At 46.6% G+C, this 21,414-nt stretch overlaps 1 protein-coding gene and 1 long non-coding RNA gene across 2 annotated transcripts; both read right to left on the bottom strand.

Moving 5' to 3' along the window:
• Nucleotides 1–382: 382 nt before the first annotated feature.
• SDHB (succinate dehydrogenase complex iron sulfur subunit B) lies at nucleotides 383–20,893 on the bottom strand. The gene is made up of 8 exons (XM_036445279.2): nucleotides 20,723–20,893; nucleotides 11,837–11,964; nucleotides 9,499–9,584; nucleotides 6,422–6,558; nucleotides 5,761–5,877; nucleotides 2,516–2,617; nucleotides 1,103–1,225; nucleotides 383–561 (listed from the first exon to the last, which is right to left on the bottom strand). The coding sequence occupies exons 1-8, from the start codon at nucleotides 20,792–20,794 to the stop codon at nucleotides 484–486; spliced, it is 843 nt and encodes a 280-aa protein (XP_036301172.1). The 5' UTR covers nucleotides 20,795–20,893; the 3' UTR covers nucleotides 383–483.
• Nucleotides 9,642–11,830, bottom strand: LOC123652759. Its single transcript, XR_006742252.1, has 2 exons — nucleotides 11,055–11,830; nucleotides 9,642–10,548 (listed from the first exon to the last, which is right to left on the bottom strand). It is a non-coding gene; the product is annotated as an uncharacterized LOC123652759 (long non-coding RNA).
• Nucleotides 20,894–21,414: the final 521 nt, after the last annotated feature.

Genomic DNA, 21,414 nt, shown 5'->3' with positions numbered 1-21,414 from the left:
TATTTAAAAAAAAAGACTTATCAGGATTTGGTTTTAAATAATTCTAATACTAAAGTAGAAATTGGGATGCTGTATAACCATGCTAACATTTACTGAGCACTCAGTAAGTGCCAGGAGGGTGAGGAAGACACAATTATGACTCCCATTTTACAGATGGGTACATAGAGGAGCAAAGAGAAGAACTTGCCCAAGACTGTCCAGTTGGTGAACAGCAAAGCTGGGAGGAGCCCCAGGTCCTGCATGACATCAGCTTCATGCTTGGGCCCACTGTCCCCACCCCTCCACCCCCAGAGGCTCCTCCTGGCATCTTCACATTCCTCTGCCGTGAGTAAAAGGAACAGGCTTGCTTTTTTGTTAATAAAGCAGAATAACATTTATTCTCTTCTTAAAACTTTATTTTACATTCTGTAATCATGGAAACTTGGATTAGATATAAATTATGTCCAGCTGAGCTGGTTACAGGCCACGTTAGCATGAGAACAGTTAAGCGGAAGCTTTCTTTTCTTTGTAGGTTGCCATCATTTTCTTGATTTCAGCAATAGCTTTCCCTGGATTCAGCCCCTTGGAAAAAAGAGAAGAGAATCAGTACCAAATGGCAGTGAAGCTGAATGGGAGGAGTGACGACCTTGGGCAGAGCCCCTCCCCCGCTGGTGCAGGGTCCAGGCAAAGTGAATGCAAACCAGGCCTCTAAAGCCCTGAGCCTGGGCTCAGAACTCCCCGTGGCCTCTCCGTCCAGATGTTACGAAGGTGAGCCAGTTCTCTCTCTCTCTGCAAAGGGCCCCGTCTTGTTTTATTCCTGTTGTGCCTCCCTGTAGCTGGTTAAGGAGCCCAGGGCGGAACCATGTTCTGAATGCTCAGAGACATCTCAGAGAGAACTTCTCTTTATGCCTACAGCTGGTGGCACAATCAGCCAGACAGCTCTAAAGGTTTCACACATTCCCACAATCTGTAACTCATCCTCAGAAACCAGCACATTCTAGCTCCCAAAGCCGTGGAAGAGGCTCTGGTCCCTCCGGCTCCAATGACCCTGTCTGCTCTCTGCCAGCGCCTCTGGAGCAGAGGCCATCCATCACTGCCGCTGCGAGGGCCGCCAGCCGCCTACCTTGGGACAGGTCCTGGTGCAGTTCATGATGGTGTGGCAGCGGTAGAGGGAGAAGGGGTCCTGCAGCTTGGCCAGGCGCTCCTCCGTGAACTCGTCCCTGGAGTCGATCATCCAGCGATAGGCCTGGAACCGGGGGCTGGTTAGCTGAGCTGTCCACCCCCCGGGCCAGAGCAGCCTCCGCTCACCTCAGCTCCAGGAGTGCATACAGGGAACTCACTCAGCTTTGCCGCCCTGTCTGCACAGTCTAACTTTTGCCACCTTTCAGTGAAAGGCTCCCAACTCTTTCTGAACTCCTCTCGATCAGTGATCCCCACAAACCTGGGGACCACAGTGCATCAGGTACCCTGGGGCTTAAGTGTGTGCGATCCGGCATCGTCTTCTAATTACTACGTTGCTCTTTAGCTTCCTATCCAGATCATGAATTAGTGAAGGCAGGGGCTGAGTCAAATGATTCTATCTGTCTTCACAGCACCCACTCCCTGTCTTTGAGTAAACCGATGACTTCACAGCCCTGTCTAGAGATCGTCTTTGCTTCACTTACTGATTCTTTTGATTAGAGTATGTTCCCAGAAGCCTGAGACCAGCCAGCTGAAAACTGGCTAACCCCCCATCACTGGACATGCTCTGCAGTGTTACTGGAGCACTTCTATGCTCCCAGCAACTCAGGTCACCGGCTCAGGGGCCAGCTATGAATGCACCTCGCTGTCAATCTCTAGCCTGGCTGGGAATCAACACTGCCACATGGTCACACAACCACATAACTTCTCTTTTTGTGGGAAATTGAGAAATGATAAGTTGTTTCATGAGCTGCTCTAAGCCTGGAAAGCACGGACCATAAATCTAACGCACAGGCTTTCTGGGAACAAAGACAGTGACTTTCTTTGCAGTGAACTAGTCTTATCGTGAAAGGCAATACCACTTTTTCTTCTGAGCAACCCCTACAGCCAGTCCTCCCAGCTTCCGTTAGCCTGGAAACCATTTCCAACCCGAGAGCTGGCGGTTCCCCTCAACGGCACTTCGCTGTCCCCTGCTCGTGTGCTGGAACCCCTGTGAGGGAGGTGGGAGCCATGACAGATGCAGTCTGGGGAAAGCAGGCCAGTGGGCAGGCGAGAGCCAGCTGCACAGGAAACACGTGCAGGGGACAGTGAAGTATTGGCAAGGCATTGTGTGCCCACCAGCAGGCCACTACCCAGGGCGGGCCCCTCGCCACGCCAGAACAAAGGCACTCTGCAGATGAAGCTCTAGGTTTACTGAAAGCCAAGTGGAGACAAAGCAACCTATGACCTTGTTTGAATGGGTGCAAATCAAGAAAGCCATTGCCCTCAGAATGTCTGGTTGCCAACAACATATTGTGCACTTGGATTTCTGGACACTTTTTTCAGTTTTTCTGGAAGCAATTACGGAGCGCCTCACCTGCATCAGAACGGCAGGTCCCAGGTATTTGTCTCCATTCCACCAGTAGCTGGGGCAGCTGGTGCTACAGCAGGCGCAGAGGATGCACTCGTACAGCCCATCCTGTGCAGGAGGAGGAAGCAGAGTCAGGAGCCCGGGACTGAAGGGCCCACCGTGTCCTTAGTTGACTAACTGTGGAATGTGGGGTTAGAGCAGCGTTTTTCAACCGCTGTTCCGCGGCACACTAGATGTTGCCTGGTGTGCCGTAGGTGCAGACAAGACAAGAATTTTATAATTTTTCACTATTTTGTTTACTTAATATTTCATAATAAAGTAATTATAAAATACTTTCTTTGTGTTTATTTGATTCCTATTCAAGAGAATTACTTTATATATAGTCAATATAGGCACAGAGTTAAATTTTTTAACGTTTTCTAATGGTGGTGTGCCTCGTGATTTTTTTCATGAAACAAGTGTGCCTTTGCCCAAAAAAGGTTGAAAAACACTGGGTTAGAGCATGAACAAAGCATCCGCTCGCATGTGCGTTTTCTTGGGAAAACCCTAGGAGTGGTTTGCAGAGATTTATCAGAGCCATGCAAAAGAGCCTGGACTGCAATGTAATCATCTGCTGGATTACAGCCCAGAGCGCAAGTCCAAGTACACTGTACTTATCCTTTAATTATGAATGCCTCTCTTATCTAAAGGAGAAAAATGTAAAAACAAAACACCCCATGAAAACAAAAAACAAAACTACACAGTCCTGGACGTTTGCTCAGTGGATAGGGCACTGGACCACAGATCAAAGTGTCATAGGTTCGATTCCTGGTCAGGGGCACATGCCAGGGCTGCAGGTTCAATCCCTGTCCCTGGCTGGGACACGTGTGAGAGGCAACCAATTGATGTGTCTCTCTAACCTTGATGTTTCTCCCTCTCTCCCTGCCCACCTCCTTTCTACTCTCTCTCTCTCTCAAAAAAAAAAAAAAAAAAAAAAAAAAAAAAAAAAAAAATCCCAGTGGGAAAAATACCCTCAGGTGAGGATTAACAAACAAACAAAAATAAAAAAAGACTAACCCCCAACCAACCAACCAACCAAATGCATTACCTAGAATACAGTCTAGGAGAAACAGAGAGGGCCTGGTGCGGAGGCCTCTAGTAGTCTGTACCAGCCTCTGCCTGCTCAGCACAGGAGACATCAAGTTTCCAATGGGAACCAACATCATCCTACATAATAGCCAACTTGCACCGAGTACTTCATGCTCCACTGACTTTACCTTCTTTGATGATCACAATAACCCTATGAGATTCCCATTTTACAGGTAAGGAACTGAGGCTCAGAGAGGTCAGGTCACTTGCCCAGGGTCACAGAGCTGGGATGGGACCCAGGCAGCCTGACTCTTGAAGCCCTGCTCCTTAACACCTGTCACATGACTCATCTGCCCAACAGGTGTGCACACTGGGCCTGCAGATTCTGGGAACAGAAACTGATCAAAGGCAGCCAAACAGAAGGGCACGCCGCCGCCTGAAGTGACAGCTGATGACAGATGACAAAGAGCTGTTGGTCCTGATTGAAACCTTATGAGGCTTCAAAAAAAAAAAAAAAAAAAATCTATGCTCGGGCAGCAGGTCAGAGTATAAACTGGCCCCACTGGTCTATAAAGCATAAAGTAATAGAATTAAGTCATATTATAGTCATATTCTTTAGTCATATTCTTTAGTCTACTTTAAAAAATCTAACAAGAAAGTAAAATTTCTTGGACAGAACTTGAAGGATAAAGATGTTTATCACACCTTCTTTGCAATAACAATAACAATGCTAAGAAGTGCTCTCATTGTTCAGCGACAGTGGGAGTGGCTAAGAAAACATGATGTTCACACCGAAGCAGTAGAAAGTCAAGTGTAAGCTCAAGCTTCACGCTTATGAAGAACTTCTAAGACTGTGGGAAGATGCTCAAATAACATAAAGGAAAAACGCGGACACAAAAGCATGTTTGCCTTTTGACCCCAGCTACATAAAATCACGAAAAAAGTTATGTTTAGTGTATTAATTTAAGGCAGTGAAAAATGCTAAGTAAATACATGTTTGGTATTTAAATGAGTACATTTTGATTATCCAGAAAACGTGCTTCATTCCCTAATAAGCCCACATCAAGAAGATGTTTACTAGCTGTAAGCTACCCGAGCATGAGGGAGACTGGTTGGGCCAGAGCAGCCGGTTCCAGCCTGGACCCGGATGTGTCCGACTCCTTCGGAGTCAGAAGTGGGGGCTGTGCGGACTCACATCACTGTGCTGCCCTTGTTGTCTCCACGTCAGAGCTGGGCAGTCTTAGCAGGACTCTCCTTTTTAAACGTTTTATGGGGAAGAGGAGAGGGGCTCAATATTTCCCAAGACCAAAAAGATAGAATTTCTTTATTCATTCACACAACTAATGTGTCTTGGTAAAATAACCTGTGCCAGGGTCTTTGATCCAGAAGGAGTAAGACGCCATCCCTATGAGGGCTTAGTCTGAGGGACAGGGATGTAAACCACTCTTAGGATCAGCGCGGCACTGGAGGGACACACCAAGTGGTGACCGTGGGAAGCACATGTCCTTGGCCCTGTAGTTGGGACCCACCTCCATGTGGTCTCCTCCCCACCTCTCCCGTTCCACAGGACACAGAGTGTGCAGGGGTGAGCGTGCAAGCAGACACTTCTGAGAGGAGGAGAAAGTAGCACGGGAGAAGGAGAGTGAAAACTTGGTAATACGTAACTCCTTCACTTCCAAAGACTCCCTAGACTCTCACAGAGCACAACTCCAAGAGAGTGCGAAGGCAATAATCGCCAGACGTGCGATGGTAGGAGAGAACACAGGGGTTCCAGGCCCAGTTTACCCATTTTCACCCTTCCCTACTTCATTCCCACCTCTAAGACAGTGTTCAAGTGCAACTCTCACTTAGCGGTCACTCCTACAGAAGGGGCAGTTCCCACACCAGCTTCCATAGAAGACAAGCATCTTCAACACGGTAACAATCTGCTCCTAGCCAGGGCAGGCGCTCCAGCTCCTGGTCTGCTCTGCCCTCCGTGCGTTCACACTGCCCACCGGCCCTGAGGATGGGTGTCCAATGCTTGGGCGGATGCTTTTGAAGTTCCTTCCAGAACACACTAGAAGGTCTGCATTACCTCATGCACTTACCTGCCCCGACCACTCCCACCCCCTCAAGACACACTTCCTGGAAAACATCTTTGCAATGAAATTCCTCAAATCAAGATAATAAATGGGGGAAATTACCAGTTTATCGCGATCTTCTATGGACTGCAGATACTGCTGTTTGCCTTGCTGGGATTCATCCTTCTTCTTCAAATAAGGCTCAATGGATTTGTACTGAGCGTAGAAGTTGCTCAAATCCTGAGGGGAAGAGGGGAAGAGGGAAGAGGGGAAGAGGGAGAAGGGTCAGGTTCTACATCCCCTAGCTTGCTCTTCACCTATTTCTCGGCCTTCTTTCCTGCCCTCTGACAGACTGAAGGCAGACTTTCCTGAGGCAGGATCCGAGCAGAGATGCAGAGGGAGAAATGGTCACAATGCTGAGAGTTGTCAGCAAGTCTCCTCTTCACCCTGGAACCTCATCCTCCCCGCCCTTGAAAATGCCCTCAGCGAAGATGGTCAAGTACAGGGCGGTAGAAACGAAAGTAAAATGGGTATCAACTGTTGCTGAATTCTTTGTAGTTATGGCCAAATTCTTCGTTTCTGGGACTGTTGCAATTTTGTGCCCTGTTATTACCAAAAAATCTTCACCAAATGAGCTGCTGGAAGATCTGTTTATGGTCCAACAGTCAAATTGCTGAGTTAAACTCAGACAGGAAAAAACTGCCCGAAAGAACTAATAGCATAACCTGAACATCCCTCTCCCGGCACCCTTGCAAAAAACATGGGATGGGATGCAGAGACTCACAGGAACCAGGTCCTTTATCACATACATATGTGGAAGAGGGTAGATTTTTGAGACTTTGTTGAGGTTGGTGTCAATCCTCCGGGTGCAAGCTAGAGTGTTGCCTCCGTTGATGTTCATTGCACAGGAGCCACAGATACCTGAGAGACAAAATACAGCTGACACGTCCTCACCCAGCTTCCGGTTCAGTCACCCAGCTTCTTTCCTCTGGACTGCCGCCAGCTACTACCACGGGGAGCAGCTGGCGGAGGTGCCACGGCCTTTTCCTCTCCTCCTTATCGAGAACGCAGATCTATGGGCTGCAGTTCCAATTCCGGAAACATTCTGCGACCATGAGGCAAGCTCGAGGGTGGATGGCGCTAGGGCAGAAGGAGCTGGGATCCAGCTGGCACCACGGAGTTCCCCGCGCCAGTCCTAGCTGCATGCTTCATGTGTTTTGAGAGAAAACCAGCCAGTATTTTTAAAAGCCACCATCTCTGGCCATATGCCCCATCTCTGGTCTCGGAAGCCAGTGTTATTTGAGCAGGAACTCTAACAGCTTACAATGTCCCCAAACAAATTGACATTGTCTTGGTCACATAAGGCCGAGGCCTGGCTACAGATTACCCAGAGGCAGCTCTCACTCTATTGTCTCCACAAGACAGCAGCCGGAGGATGTGAAACCCACAAAAGCTGCCCGAGCACTAACTTCCCAAGGAGAAGAATAAACTAATGTCAAAGCAAAGCAAAGCAAGCAGAACCGAGGTGCTGACCAAGGGACCCTGCAATGAGGATTTTCTTAGTCTGAACTCACTTCCTGTGCAGGGAAATTTCCGAGGTATATCAGAGTTTAAAATTGGCTATAAAGTTAAACCCCTGGAACTGCTTCTCTGGAGCTGTATTTTGGTCATCAGGCCAGAGAAATGGGATTACTCATGGAACTTGCACTGGGTTACCACTTTTTTATTTTAATTTCTTTATTGATTATTAGTTATTACATAAATGTCCTTATCCCCCCATTACCTCTCTATCCCCTCCACTCATGCCCTCACCCCCCTGTTGTCTGTGTCCGATGGTTAGGCTTATATGCATGCACACAAGTCCTCTGGTTGATCTCTTCACCTACCCCACTCTCCCCTACCTTCCCTCTGAGGTTTGACTGTCTGATCGATGCTTCTCTGTCTCTGGATCTGTTTTTGTTCTTCAGTTTATGTTGTTCATTATATTCCATAAATGAGTGAGATCATGTGATATTTATCTTTCACTGACTGGCTTATTTCATTTAGCATAATGCTCTCCAGTTCCATCCATGCTGTTGTAAATGGTAAGAACTCCTTTTTTACGCAGCGTGGTATTCCATTGTGTAGATGTATCACAGTTTTTTAATCCACTCATCTACAGATGGACACTTAGGCTGTTTCCAAATCTTAGCTAAGGTGAATTGTGCTGCTATGAGGGTTACCACTTTTATAAGACTCTCCCCTCTCTTCCTCTCAAGCTTAGTAAGAACGTAAGAGAACATACAGATCTATTTCTAAAGTTTTAGGCAAATACTCCTCAAGAGATTGAATAGTATCGATATATTGGTGTACACCTGGCATTCAACTGTTTCTATTTAAACACATAGCATTGTGTTTTAAAAGAAATGGTACATAATTTAAAAAATAAATCCAATGAATCTGCTCTTAAAAAGGTTCCCCTGGAAATTCTCTTAACAAGTAATAAGGGAGCAGCAATGAATTTCATCTGCCTGGGGTACTTTAGTCCAGATGGCCACACCCGATGTTCTTGGCTCTGCGTCTGGGGGAAGCGGGGAGAGAAGGTTACTGAAAAGCATCTCCATTTCCTGAGCTGCCAGGATTTATGTGGAGAAAGTTGGTGTTTAATTACAGCAGAATGTTCCCTGGACAGCAGGACCCAGCCCAACTATCAAAATATCTGTCAGCGTTTGCTACAATAAACCCAATCCTGTAAGATTGGAAAAATCAAAACAGATGTCTTAGAAATAGATCTTGAAATGCACAGCAGGACAAACATAAAAAGCGATGGGCCAATGTTTACAGTGACTTTTCCTTTCTGGAAGGTTATTTTAGGAAGAGAGTTCAATCCCAGCCCTCGGTCTTGGCCCAAGCTACGCTTTTTGGCTTTTTCCTGGGTTTTCCAAGCCCGGCCAGACTGTACTGCCTGAAATGCAGTTCTGGAATTGGACAACTCAGACCGACTCCTGGCTTCCCAGCTCACCAGCTGTGTGTCCTATCAGAAGTCCCTACCCTCGCTGGGCTCAGTTTCTTCATCTGCACTGCGAGTGTAAATATAACAGCACTCTCTCTCTCTCTCTCACAGAACGGAGCCTGGCACACACATGGAGCTGTGCTCCACGACCATCAGGCCAGCCGGGCTTCATGACCCCCCTGTGTGATTTTTCCACATCCGAGTACCACCTGAACAATTATTTAGGGGTTTTCTTTAAATCAAATCATTTTTACTTAAATTTGTATTAAAAACAATTCCTGTATCACTGCTACACTGTCAGCAGTAATTGTGTTTTTCTAATATGTAGATAAATGCATAACTATTAAGGTAAAAAAGGCTAGCCTGCACACTGCCGGAAATCAGCTCAGGTGGCACCAGCAGCACACTATGGGACACGCTGTTCCCATCCAGAACATTCTTACTGAGCACCTGCTCTGTGCACATGTGATGCTGGGAGCTGCAGGGACGCACACGCCCCCTGATGGACAAATGTTACGTGTACACAAGCACCAGTTACTCTCTCTACTGCCCCAGTACATGAGCCCCGCAGAGCAGAGGCAGGCGGCTAGCGCACTGAGCTAGTCCTGGAAGGCAGCAGCGGCTCTCAGCACCGCCAGATGCAGTGTCCACGCGACAGAAAGCTCTCAAAGGGAAGCAAACTCAGAAACCAGAACTTGTACCAGCCAAAATTTTCCACCCCTTTACCCAAGAAGAGGAAGTGCAATGCACAGCCAGGTCAGCTGGCAGAGCCCTGCGGCTGTTCTCTAGGTATTTCTGTCAGCTCTGGCCAGCCCTTTGGGGAGCAAGGACGTAAGTCCGCGGGGCCTCACCGGGAAGGAGGTGCTTACCTTCTCTGCAAGATCTTCGGAAGGTCAAGGTAGAATCCATTTCATTCTTAATCTTGATTAGAGCATCCAACACCATAGGACCGCATCTGACCAAAACCAAAACAAGAATGAAAGAACCCAGTTATACTTACACTTTTATCATAATAAGATGAGACATCTGTCTGAACCAGCTGCTTTTATTACCCGCTTGGCCTTCGCAGGGCACTTACAGAATTTCCCCATTTAATTTTTGCACATTCTTACACATTTAGAGTACTGCAGAGTTCTATTTTGGTGATCACACTGAACGTACATTTCTAGGAAACAGAAAGCTAAAGTAGGAAAATATTTAGGTTAGAAAACAACTTCCATATACTGGCAGTTTTTCTTTTTTCTTCTAAAGTTCCCTGCAAAGCTTTCCCAAATAATTTATTTCAAATTTAAAAATTTCAGAATCCAAACAAGTAGCTTTAAATGGTTTGATAATAACAATAATGCACAACCGTAACAAAAACATGGTAGAGAATAAAAGATCCATCGCCCACAGTCCCCTCATCTCAAGCCCTGAGTGCTCCAGGCGCCTGGGTGCAGTGAAAGGCATAAGGGCTGGCGTGGCTCAGTGGTTGAGCATCGATCTCTGAACCAGGAGGTCACAGTTCAATTCGCAGTCAGGGAACATGCCCAGGTTGCGGGCTCCAGGAGGCAGCTAATCAATGATACCCTCTCATTGATGTTTCTATTTTTCTCTCCCTACTCTCTGAAATAAAAAGATTTTTTTAAAAAAAGGGCAGCAGCCCCCGCCTTGGGATCCAGAGTGCAGGCCTGGCATTTGAGATCCTGGCCTGAATCCTGCCTTGGACACTTACTAGGTTTGCAGGCAAATCAATTAGCTGCCTATCTGTCAAGCCCAGAGAGCAACACCTCCATCTCACAGGACTGCTGCTGTGAATGAATGAATACGAGGAAAGAAACAGAGAGAGCACTGCCTGCCACATACATTTAGTTTCACAATTATCCTTATGCAGAATCTGTGATTCTATGAAAATGGCTTCCTGTCTGAGCCGCATTTATCTGTAAAATGGAATCAATAGTGTATCACAAGACTGTAATGAAGATTAAATAAAAACTTGCAATTTTTATGTGGAGTACACACAAATGCTCAACAAATCTTATTTCCTGGTTGCCACCTGATTCCTTTCGGCATTTCCCTATGCATGGGATTTAAAAAAATATGCCCCCTCCTCAAATATCCTTTAGCATCACCTGTATTTCTTTTTCTCCAGTTTTATGGATATAAAATCAAACATAACACTGTGTAAATTCAGGGTGTATGACGTGACAATTTGACTTATGTATATATTGTGAAATGATTAGCACAATAAGGTTAGTTGACACATTTGCATTATCTGTATTTCTATCAGCAACTTGCAAACACCCTTTTTTTTGTGCCGGACTTTTGCCAACACTGGGAAATGTTACCTTTAAAAACCTCTGCTATTCTCAGTGTTTGAGCTCTTGGAATACTAACTACAATGGTTGAGTATTTGTCATAAATACATTAATTTTTCTTCACTCACCAATTACTCATTCCAAGTCTTCTGTGTGCCAGGTTCCGTTCTAGGTGCTGGAGATACACCAGAGAACAACACAGATGAAACTTCCTGCCAGGGAGCTTCCCTCTGCTGGGCTAATTCTAGCGACTCAGTCTGTGCATGGTCTTTGACTCTGTCTACTGAGGTCCTGGGAAATCGTTTTTGAAGATCTGAGCTTATCATCTTATAAAGGGAAAACTCTTCTTATATTTTTCTCTCCTATTACTCGCTTCCAATACCTCACTTCTCATCACCAAACATGTGGGTGTTTCTCCCATACTAAGCAATTCTGCAACATCAGTTGGGTGTCCCACAGTATAACTCAATCCCACCCTCCAGCCAGGTTTATGGTGTTTATCATCATCACTATATAACACAAAGGTCCAGATACATAAAATCAACACGAAAACATTCAGGATTCTAAGACTGATATTGTGTTAAATGGCTTAAAAAAAACACTATGCATAAAGCCAATTCTACCATGATTCCTATAAAGTGGTCATGCTTTGATTTGGGGGAAGAAGAATCTTACAAAGTTATTCAGGCCCCCACATAGTTCTCATATTTATTTTTTGTTCCTTTTCTTCTTCTCCTTTTTAAAAAGTTATTATTTATATTTCTTCTCATTCTCGTTTTAAGGAGAGGGTAACTTCCAGAGCCACTGGATGACCTTAGTTTTAAACCTTCCAAGGCGTGAAGAGCACGTCCGAGGCAGATGAAGAGCTCACTTCACTGATCAAACACCCAGCTTTCACCGAGATACTCACTTATTCAAATCAACTTCATAGGTTTGCATACGAGGTTTATCTCCAGTCTTGTCCGGATCCCATCGGTAGATGGCAAATTTCTTGATTCGGGGAGCGGTGGCAGCAGCTGTCTGGGCCCCTCGGCAGGCCTGAAATTTAAAAAGTTCACAAGAACAAAAAAAAAAAAAAAATTATTTAAAATGAAAGATAAATCCTTCCACTTAGCTGCACTATAAACTGCAATACTGAATACAAGCCTGCACGTTACTGACAGTCTTCTTGGGGAAGGCAGCCAGCCAGTATTCAACAAATACTAAGCACTTCTCATATGCCAGACATGCCAATTCATACTCGTTTTTACAGTCACTATTTATTATTGCTAGGTACTGTATTAAATGCTTTATATGAATGATTCCACTGAATCTGCATTTTATTTTAATTTTTTAAAATTATTTTTATTGATTGTAGAGAGGAAGGGAGGGATAGAGAGCTAGACACATCAATGATGAGAATTCACTCCCCACTGGGGATTGAGCCCGAAACGTAGGCATGAGCCCTTGGCATGAATTGAACCTGAGACCCTTCAGTCCACAGTCTGATGCTCTATCCACTGAGCCAAGCTGGCTAGGGCTGAATCTGCATTTTAAAGATCAGGAAAAAGAGACAGAGATCAAGTTATGGGCCCACATTTACAGAGCTGAGTGGGGCCAGAATTGGAATCCAGGTCTGTCTGACTCCACAACCCATGTTCCTAAAACACTGTACTATCCTATTTATTTGTGAATATCCCCTAGTCTTTTCTTGGTGCTGTTTTCTCTTATGTCCTGAACTCCTTGAGGGCATGTGTATGTGTTCTCCAGAGAAATAAAACCAGCAGTGTGTACATATGTGTGATACATATGCGCGAATATATGTGTGTGTGTGTGTGTGTGTGTGTGTATATATATATATATATATATATATATATATATATATATATATATATATGCATGCACTTATACAGATATAAAAATAGGTTTAGAATAAGGAATTGGTTCATGTAATTATGGAGGTGACAAGTTCCAAGATCTGGAGAGTGGATGACACAGCTCTAGTCCAAGGCTGGCAGGCTTAAGGTCCAGGAAGACTTGACGTTTCAGTCTGAGTCCAAAGACAGGAAAACCCTAATGCCAGTTTGACAGCAGCCAGGCAGGAGGAATTCCCTCTTATTTGAAGGAGTAAGAGGGAATTTGTTCTAATCAGCCTTTCAACTGATTGGATAAGGGTCACCCACATTAGAGCAGGCAATCTGCATCACTGTTTTTCGATGTAAATGTTAACCTCATCCCAAAACACCCTCACAGAAACACCAGGATAATTTTGACCAACTATTTGGGCACGAAGGGCCTAGTCAAGTTGACACATAAAATGAACCGTCACAGCATGGTATAGGCTGTTTTACTCCTCCCAGCATCCCTGGTCCAGGCCTTTACACATTGCAGCTCAACCCATGGTTAGGAAAGATTGAAGAAAAGAGCAAAAACTGAGTGTTATCCTAATGTAAAAATGTGTTTTGTTTTATTTTATTATTATTTTTTAAAATATATTTTATTGATTTTGTACAGAGAGGAAGGGAGAGAGAAAGTTAGAAACATCAATGAGAGAGAGTCATCGATCAGCTGCCTCTTGCACACCCCCTACTGGGGATGTGCCCGCAACCAAAGTACATGCCCTTGACCGGAATCGAACCCGGGACCTTTCAGTCCCCAAGCTGACGCTCTATCCATTGAGCCAAACTGGTTTTGGCAAAATGTGTTTTATTTTAAATGTACCTTAAAAGGCTGAGTAGTGCAACCTATATCAAGCCAGTAAAAATAAAAAAACACCCCTAAGTCAACAGCTAAGCCCTCCCCATCTCACAATCCTTGCAGCCCTTTTCCCTTTAAGCAGAGACCACCCGAAGTCCTCTAAGCTCCTACTATGGTGACGAGGAGGGGCATCCTGTCAGTCCGAGTAGCAATTACTAGTATAAGGTAAGCCCTCAATTTTTATATAGAAAATTCAGTCTATAACCTCAGCTAGCTAATTATCTTATAAATTGTTAAAGAAAGTAAACACTCTGAAGGTTAACTGAGTAATTACAAGAAAGTAATGCAAAAGTAAAGCAAGTATTACTTGCTGGCAAAAGTGCCCCAAATTAAGTGAAGCTGTAAAGAAAAATATCAGCTTTCAGTAGGAAAGAAAGTGTATGAAGAAAACGAAAGTGCAAGTGAAGATGAAAGCTTATTACCAACCTGGCTAGATCATTAATAAAAGGAAAGTAGTTCTTACAAATGAACATTTTCCATGAGGGCCTCCATTTTGTAAGTGGACAGGAACGTTTTGCTACTGCCACCTTGTGGCAGTGAAGAGGAAGTGAAAATAAAAGATTCCTGAAGATTGCTCCAGCAGCTTTTGCTGCTTAGTGCCCACCAGCATTTTTGTTTTGGTGAGATTGAAGGAGGTATAATTCATTACATACAGTCAGGCGCCACTTAATGATGGGGTATGTTCTGAGAAAGGCATTGTTAGGCAAAAATGCATCTCTGCGAACATCACAGAGGCACACACAAACCTGGGTGGTGCAGCCCACTCCACACCTCAGCGCTAAGGTGCAGCCTGCTGATCCTGGGCTGCAAGCCTGCACAGCAGGCTCCTGTACCGAATTCTGCAGGCCACGTAGCAATGGCATCTGTGTGTCTCAGTATAACTAAACACGAAAAGGTACAGTAAAATACAGTGTAAAAATTTTAAAGCCATAGCTGGTTTGGCTTAGTGGGTAGAGCGCTGGCCTGCGGACTGAAGGGTTCCAGGTTCAAGTCCAGCCAAGGGCACATGTCTGGGTTGCAGGCTCGATCCCCAGTACGGGATGTGCAGGAGGCAGCCAGTCAATGATTCTCATCATTGATGTTTCTATCTTTCCCTTCCTCTCTGAAATCAATAAAAAATATATTAAAATTTTTTAAAAAAACCCACATACACTTGTACAGGGCACTGACCATGACTGGAGCCTGCGGGAGTGGAAGATGCTCGGGGAGTCAGTGAGTGAGTGGGAAGGCCTAGGGCCTTACTGGACACGCTGCAGACTTTATCCCACTGTCCCCAAGTCCTCCCCGGCTTCCTTCCGACAGGGTCAGAGAGAGAACATGGAGCTGCCAGGAAATATGGAGGGGAAACTGGCTGGTGGGACGCCGAGCACCATAACAGTGACCGTCAGGAGGGCGTGAATGGCGGCCTGAGGGTCAGCAGGAATGAGAAGCCAGGACCGAAGGGGAAGGAACATAGCACTGCCAGGGCCACGTGGGTGGCTCCTGCCTGCTGGAGCAGTGGTCAGATCCAGGAACTTTGTGGTGGTTCAGGATAAAGAGGGTGTTAACACGGAGAGAGTGTGGGACCCAGAACTCACTGTTTTGACTTTGGAAATTTGTTTGGGTTCCACTGGCCCTATCTGGCATAAAAGGCTCTCTCTGGCATGGAGCTGGTAGAAGAAATAAAACGATCTGTGCTTTTCACCATCACAACCTGACAATGTTCCCAACGTCCAGGGACAGGCTGGCCCCTCAGGGGAAGGGAAAACCTTTACAGGAGCTGCAATGGCACTTCATAGGGGTTCAGGTGGCTCCTGTGGGCCTGCGTCCGTGGACAGGACCTCAGGTCCTCACCAGCGACCTACAGCCGGGTCCTCCGAAGCGCACCAGCCGGGCCTGGGGCTGCTGTGCCCTCTGACCATGCAGTGCTGGGGGGCGGGCTCCTCTGGGAGGAGACAGGCCAGGGGCTAAGGGACTGGGTGCAATCTGTGCGCTCAGAATGGAGGTGCTGTGAGCGAGAGGGAGTCTACTGCCAAGCTCCAGACGCTGCTCCAGTTAGATACCCCCCTTTCCCTGCCACCGAACACATAGCCTTCATTTCTTACCAGAAATTCAGTTCCATTATAATCCCATGGGACCACTGTTATGTGGGCACATGACTAATTTGGTGAGTTTTGGTAAAGTGGAGTAACCACTACCACAATTGTGATAGAACGTTTCCATCCAGAAAGTCTTTCAGGTTCTTTTACCATCAGTGTTTTTCCTTTCCCCTTGGCACTGGTCTGCTTTTTATCACTACAGATTTATGTAAAATTTATAGAATTTCATATAAATGCAATCAGAGAGTACATCTGTGTCTAGCTTCTTTCACTTAACATAATGTTTCTAATTCATGCATGTTGTTGGGTATATTCAGTCTGTTGCTTTTTCAAAAAGTTAATGCTTCTCATTTTGAAATAATTGTAGAATAGGAATTTATAAGAAATACTGAGATACCACATACCCTTTACTTAGTTTTCCCCAATAGTAACATTGTACATAACTACAGCACAATATCACAACTAGAATACTGACATCCACAGTCAAGACAGAACGTTTCTGTCACCACAAAGGTCCCCAGTGTTGCCTTTTACAGCCACACCCATGGCCCTCATGCCTCTCTCCCTTATTCCTTAACCCTAGCAATCGGAATCTGTTCCAATTTCTATAATTTGGTCATTTCAAGAATGTCACAGAAATGCAATCATCTAATATGCAACCTTTTGGGATTGGCTTTTCCCCCCATTTCATTCAGCATTAATCCTCTGGAGAGCCTAGCTGCATGTGCCTCGCCTCAATAGTTGTTTCATTTTATTACTGAGTATGGTCTCTGGCAGTGGTTCTCAACCTTCCTAATCCGCGACCCTTTAATACAGTTCCTCATGTTGTGGTGAACCCCAACCACAAAATTATTTTCGTTGCTACTTCATAGCTGTAATTTTGCTACTGTAAATGAATCAGAATGTAAATATGTGTTTTCTGATGGTCTTGGGCGACCCCTGGGAAATGGTCGTTCGACCCCCAAAGGGGTCTGAACCCACAGGTTGAGAACCGCAGGTCTATGGTTTGACAAACCACTGTTTGTTTAGCCATCCATCCACTGAAGGACATTTGTGAATAGGTTTCTGTGTGAGCATAAGTCTCAATTTCTCTGGAACAAATGTCCAGGAGTAATTGCTGGGCTATATGGCAGTTGCTTGTTTATTTTTTTAAAAAACTGTCAAACTGTTTCCAGTGGGTGGTCACTGGGCTAAGGTAGGTGGTAGGAGGAGAGGGACAAAATGTCTTTTAAGAAACATAAATTAAAAAAGTTTTAACCTGGGAATTTGGGGTTGTCAGCTATGGTTCTAAAGCCTGAGGTAATAGTATTATCAGTGGCAACAGGCATCTGGCTTGATCCAGTTTGGGTTCACTCTCATAAGGCCTGTCACAGATGATCATGGTTACCTAGATTAAGCATGTTCTAGGCCTGGGGAGCAAGGACAAAACAGACAAACACTTCCACTCTCCTGGGGCTTACACAATGAATGGAGGACACACATAAAATCTCTAGCACGTCAAACGGTGATAAAGTGTTAAGGAGAGAAAAAAGAAGGGGGAAGGAGATCTGGCTACAATTTCTTTCTCTTTTATTGATTTTTTTTTTACATCGTTTCCTTCCTTTTCACACCCTGACTGAGGATCAAACCCGCCACCGTTTGCTGTATGGACAACATTCCAACCAACTGAACCACACAGGCCAGGGCAGTTCTACAATTTGTTTTTAAAATATATATATTTTTATTGATTTCAGAGATGGAAGGGGGGGAGGAAAGGAGAGAAAGAGAGAGAGAGTGAGAGAGAGAGAGAGAGAGAAACATCAATGGTGTGAGAGAATCACTGATTGGCTGCCTTGTACACCTGTTCCAACTGGGGGCTGGGGATTGAGCCTGTAACTGAGGTACATGCCTCTGACTGGGAATTGAACTTGAGATCCTTCAGTGTGCGAGCCCATGTGGAGAGCTATCTTTGAACAAGTGGTGGGATGCAGAGGATGAGTGAAGGGAGTACTGCCAATTTCCCCACAGTAACGGGAAGGAAAGGCGAACACATGTCCATAAGCAGGGTTTTCCCCTTTGTTGCCTGTCAAGCAATTTACTACAAACCCATGACAGAGGAGGGCTTTTCAAAAGCATTTCTACTTCATGACTCAGAGGTTGAGCGTCAACTTATGAACCAGGAGGTCATGGTTCAATTCCCCGCCAGGGCGCATGCCCGGTTTGCAGACTCAATTCCCAGGAGGCAACCGATCAGTGACTGTCACTCATTATTGATGTCTCTCTCTCTTCCTCTATGAAATCAATTAAAAAATATTTATTAAAAACACATTTCTCCTTCAATCTACAAAACTGATGAGTACTCAAGGCTGAGTGTATCTTGGAAAATATTAACTTCATAGTTTATAGTTTAAGGAAGGAAGTAACAACTGGACTGAACCAAACTGAGAAGAAGAGTGAGTTCTGAATCGTGCTGACGGCTGCTTGTTAGTTCTTTTTTTTTCTTTCTTTTTTATAATATATTTTATTGATTTTTCACAGAGAGGTAGGGAGAGGGATAGATAGCTAGAAACATCGATGAGAGAATCATCGACCAGCTGCCACCTGCACACCCCCCACTGAAGATGTGCCCACAACCAAGGTACATGCCCTTGACCGGAATCGAACCCGGGACCTTTCAGTCTGCAGGCTGATGCTCTATCCACTGAGCCAAACTGGTTTTGGCTACTTGTTAGTTCTTTAGGAGAGATTCCTCAAGGAGCAGGCTTGGACCTAGTTAGAGCAGATGCAGATTGGGAGATAGGAGAAAGGTGCATGATGGAGAGGAGGAGGGTAGGAGATCTGTGCAAACCTGAGTAAAACAGAAGGTGCAGCCTTGTTTCTTGAGATGAAGGGAGATGTGTGCAAAGCTTCAGAAATGTGTGGCAAGGTTCAAATCCAAGCTCTAGTAGCTGTATGTTCTTTTTAAAAAATTTTATTTACTGATTTGAGAGAGAGAGAAACATCAACTTGCTGTTCCACCCACCATGCACTCACCAGTTGATCCCCCCGTGTGTCCCACCTGGAGAGCATACCTGTAACCTTGGCACTGGGATGACACGCCAACCAACTGAGCTACCCGGCCGGGGCCAGGAGCCATGTGTTCACTGGCATGTTAGCTTACCTCTCTGATTTCATTTCCTCTTTTGTGAAAGGGCAGGGTTAAAATCTACCTCATAAGATTAACGGAGGGATCAAGCTCTAATACAGTCCAGAAAATAACCTCCCCTTTTCAGACGGCACCATTATCAGTTTTTGTATTATTCTGATTGGCAGGCAGGAATTTGAAGCTCTGCCAGCGCCAGGAGCAATGAGATCCACAACGGAAAGCAGGTGGTATTTGCCTAAAGGAGTTCACAGACAGTCTGAATGAAGAACTAAGGTGATACAGAGAACAACGATTCCTCACAGGCATAACTGTGGTTTAGGGGGCAGACTAGTGCATGAAAGGAATTCGGACGAGAAATCCTGCGTCCTAGGAACCTGCCTATCACCCACCGGTAACACCGCGTTCATTACTGAATTCTTTTGCAGCGGCTTCTGTGGATATGAATGCACATCCTACAAAGGGGGGTGGGGTGGTGGTGACTCTGTTTTCCTGCCCTCAGGAAGCCCTACAATGGCCTCCCAGGAATGACAACACTGACCTGTGAAACTAGCCCTATCTACACGGGCGTTCTTGGAAGCGGGCCGAGCTGTGGCACTCACTCTCATTGGTGGGGCTCTCACCGCGTAACTGCTTGCTCAACGGCTATGGAAGGGACTGGTACACAAGGTCATCACCAGTCATCAAATTAATGCTCCGCAGTCCTCTCTCCCATTTCCCCTCCTCAGGCTATAAAAGGCACGGGTCCAAGTCCACCCACAGCACACTGGGAAGCGCCAGCGTTAGAGACGGGCCGTGCGCATGGTGTTATGCAGCCGGAGCAGGTGCTTGAAATGAGAGACAGTCTCATCTAAGTGCGAGAAAGGCAGAGGAAAGGAACGGGCAGTCCCCGTACACCGACCACGTGCCCAGATCTACGCCAGGAGGTCCTCACGTTATCATGTTAAAAACACACACACACACACACACACACACACACACACAAACACCTGGATTTAGATCCTGGACCTACCAATTCCTGGCCATGTCGTTTTGAGCTCAGTAACCCGTGTCCTTGCTGAAGCCTCCGTTTTCAAACCTCTCAAAAGGAGGGAGGAGTCCCTGCAGGCCCGCCTTGGCGGCGCTGGCTGAGGGGCCCAGAGGAGGGGACAGACTCGGAGAGGGTTTGGGAATTCTTAGGCCCTTAGGCATGCAATGGCAGTTTCCTTTCCCATTTGGAATGCGGATCAGAAGGCTTCTTGAGGACGAGAGCGGCCGGGGAAGCCTGTCACTTACACGGAATGAAGCTCCGGGATGTGCTCCAGGCCCGGCCTGTGCGGGGTCGGGGCTGCCATGTGCCCCTTACAGAGGCGACGCCGAGGGGGCCGTGCTGCCAGGAGCCGGGGCCTTCCCGCAGCCCCAGCAGGAGAGGGCTCGGAGCCGCCAGGGGCCTGGCCTTCCCTCCGGTCTCCTCCCCTGCTCGGTCCCCAAGAATTCCCGTGCCCTGTCCTCACCGACCCCCGTCCAGACCCTCTTCCCGGAGCCCCCGCCGCGCGTCCCGCTTCCCACCCCTCCTGACGCCCCCGCGGAGGCGCCGGTCGGGTGACAGGAAAGGGCCCGGAGCCGCGTTATGCTTCCACCAGTCAACTCGCCGTGTGAACCTTGGGCGGTTCTAGTCCCTTCCCTGAACTTCCCATTTCTGAACATCGGATTCGCCCTCCACAGCCCACAGGCTGCGACAGGTGCAGCAGTTGGACAGGGATACACCAGAGCGCGGCGCCGGCGGGAGCGGCCCTCCCTCCCCTCCCCTCCCCGCCCCCGCAGCCCCAGGCCGCCTCCGAGCCGTCCGCGCCCGCCCTCTCCCCGCGACCCCGGAGCTCACCTGCAGGCAGGCCCCGCCGAGGGCCGCGGCCGGGAACCGGCGCCTCAAGGACACTCTGGCCGCCGCCGCCATCTTGGCTCCTAACCGCGAGGTCGCTCTCCGCCCGCGGCGCCGAGCCCAGGTCCAGCCTGGATCCGCTAGCCTCGTCCCAGCCGCCCAAAGGAAGCGGCTTCCGGTTTCCCGGGTGGCGGGGGTGGTGGGGGGAAAGGCCGAGGCGAGCATGCGCAGGAGCCGAGTGCCCGGCGCAAGCCCAGTTGGCCTCCCATGTGTGTTTTTTTTTTTTTAAGGTGACCTTCTCAGAGGGGGCGGAGTCAGAGAGGGCTGGCGGCGGAAGAGGCGTGGCTAAGGCATGAGTGGGCGGAGCCATCCCATCCGAAATCTGTCGGATTTTAAGGTTTCTTTCTTGCTTGCTTGCTTGCTTGCTTGCTTGCTCTTTTCTTTCTCTCTCTCTCTCCTTTACTTCCTTCCTTCCTTCCTTCCTTCCTTCCTTCCTTCCTTCCTTCCTTCCTTCCTTCCTTCCTTCCTTCCTTCCTTCCTTTCTTTTTTTAACAATCAAAAATCAATTTTATTTCTATGTACTAAAAATAAAAACTTTAAACATGAAATTAAAAATAAAATACCACTTGTATTCATTAATAGGTAATATAAAATATGCTGTTATAAAATATGTAATGTTTGTGTGCTGAAGACTA

This window comes from Pipistrellus kuhlii, unplaced genomic scaffold (assembly GCF_014108245.1).
Source record: "Pipistrellus kuhlii isolate mPipKuh1 unplaced genomic scaffold, mPipKuh1.p scaffold_m20_p_2, whole genome shotgun sequence".
Lineage (NCBI taxonomy): Eukaryota > Metazoa > Chordata > Mammalia > Chiroptera > Vespertilionidae > Pipistrellus > Pipistrellus kuhlii.
Note: the sequence above shows the minus strand (reverse complement) of the source record. Positions and strands in the feature narration are given on the sequence as shown.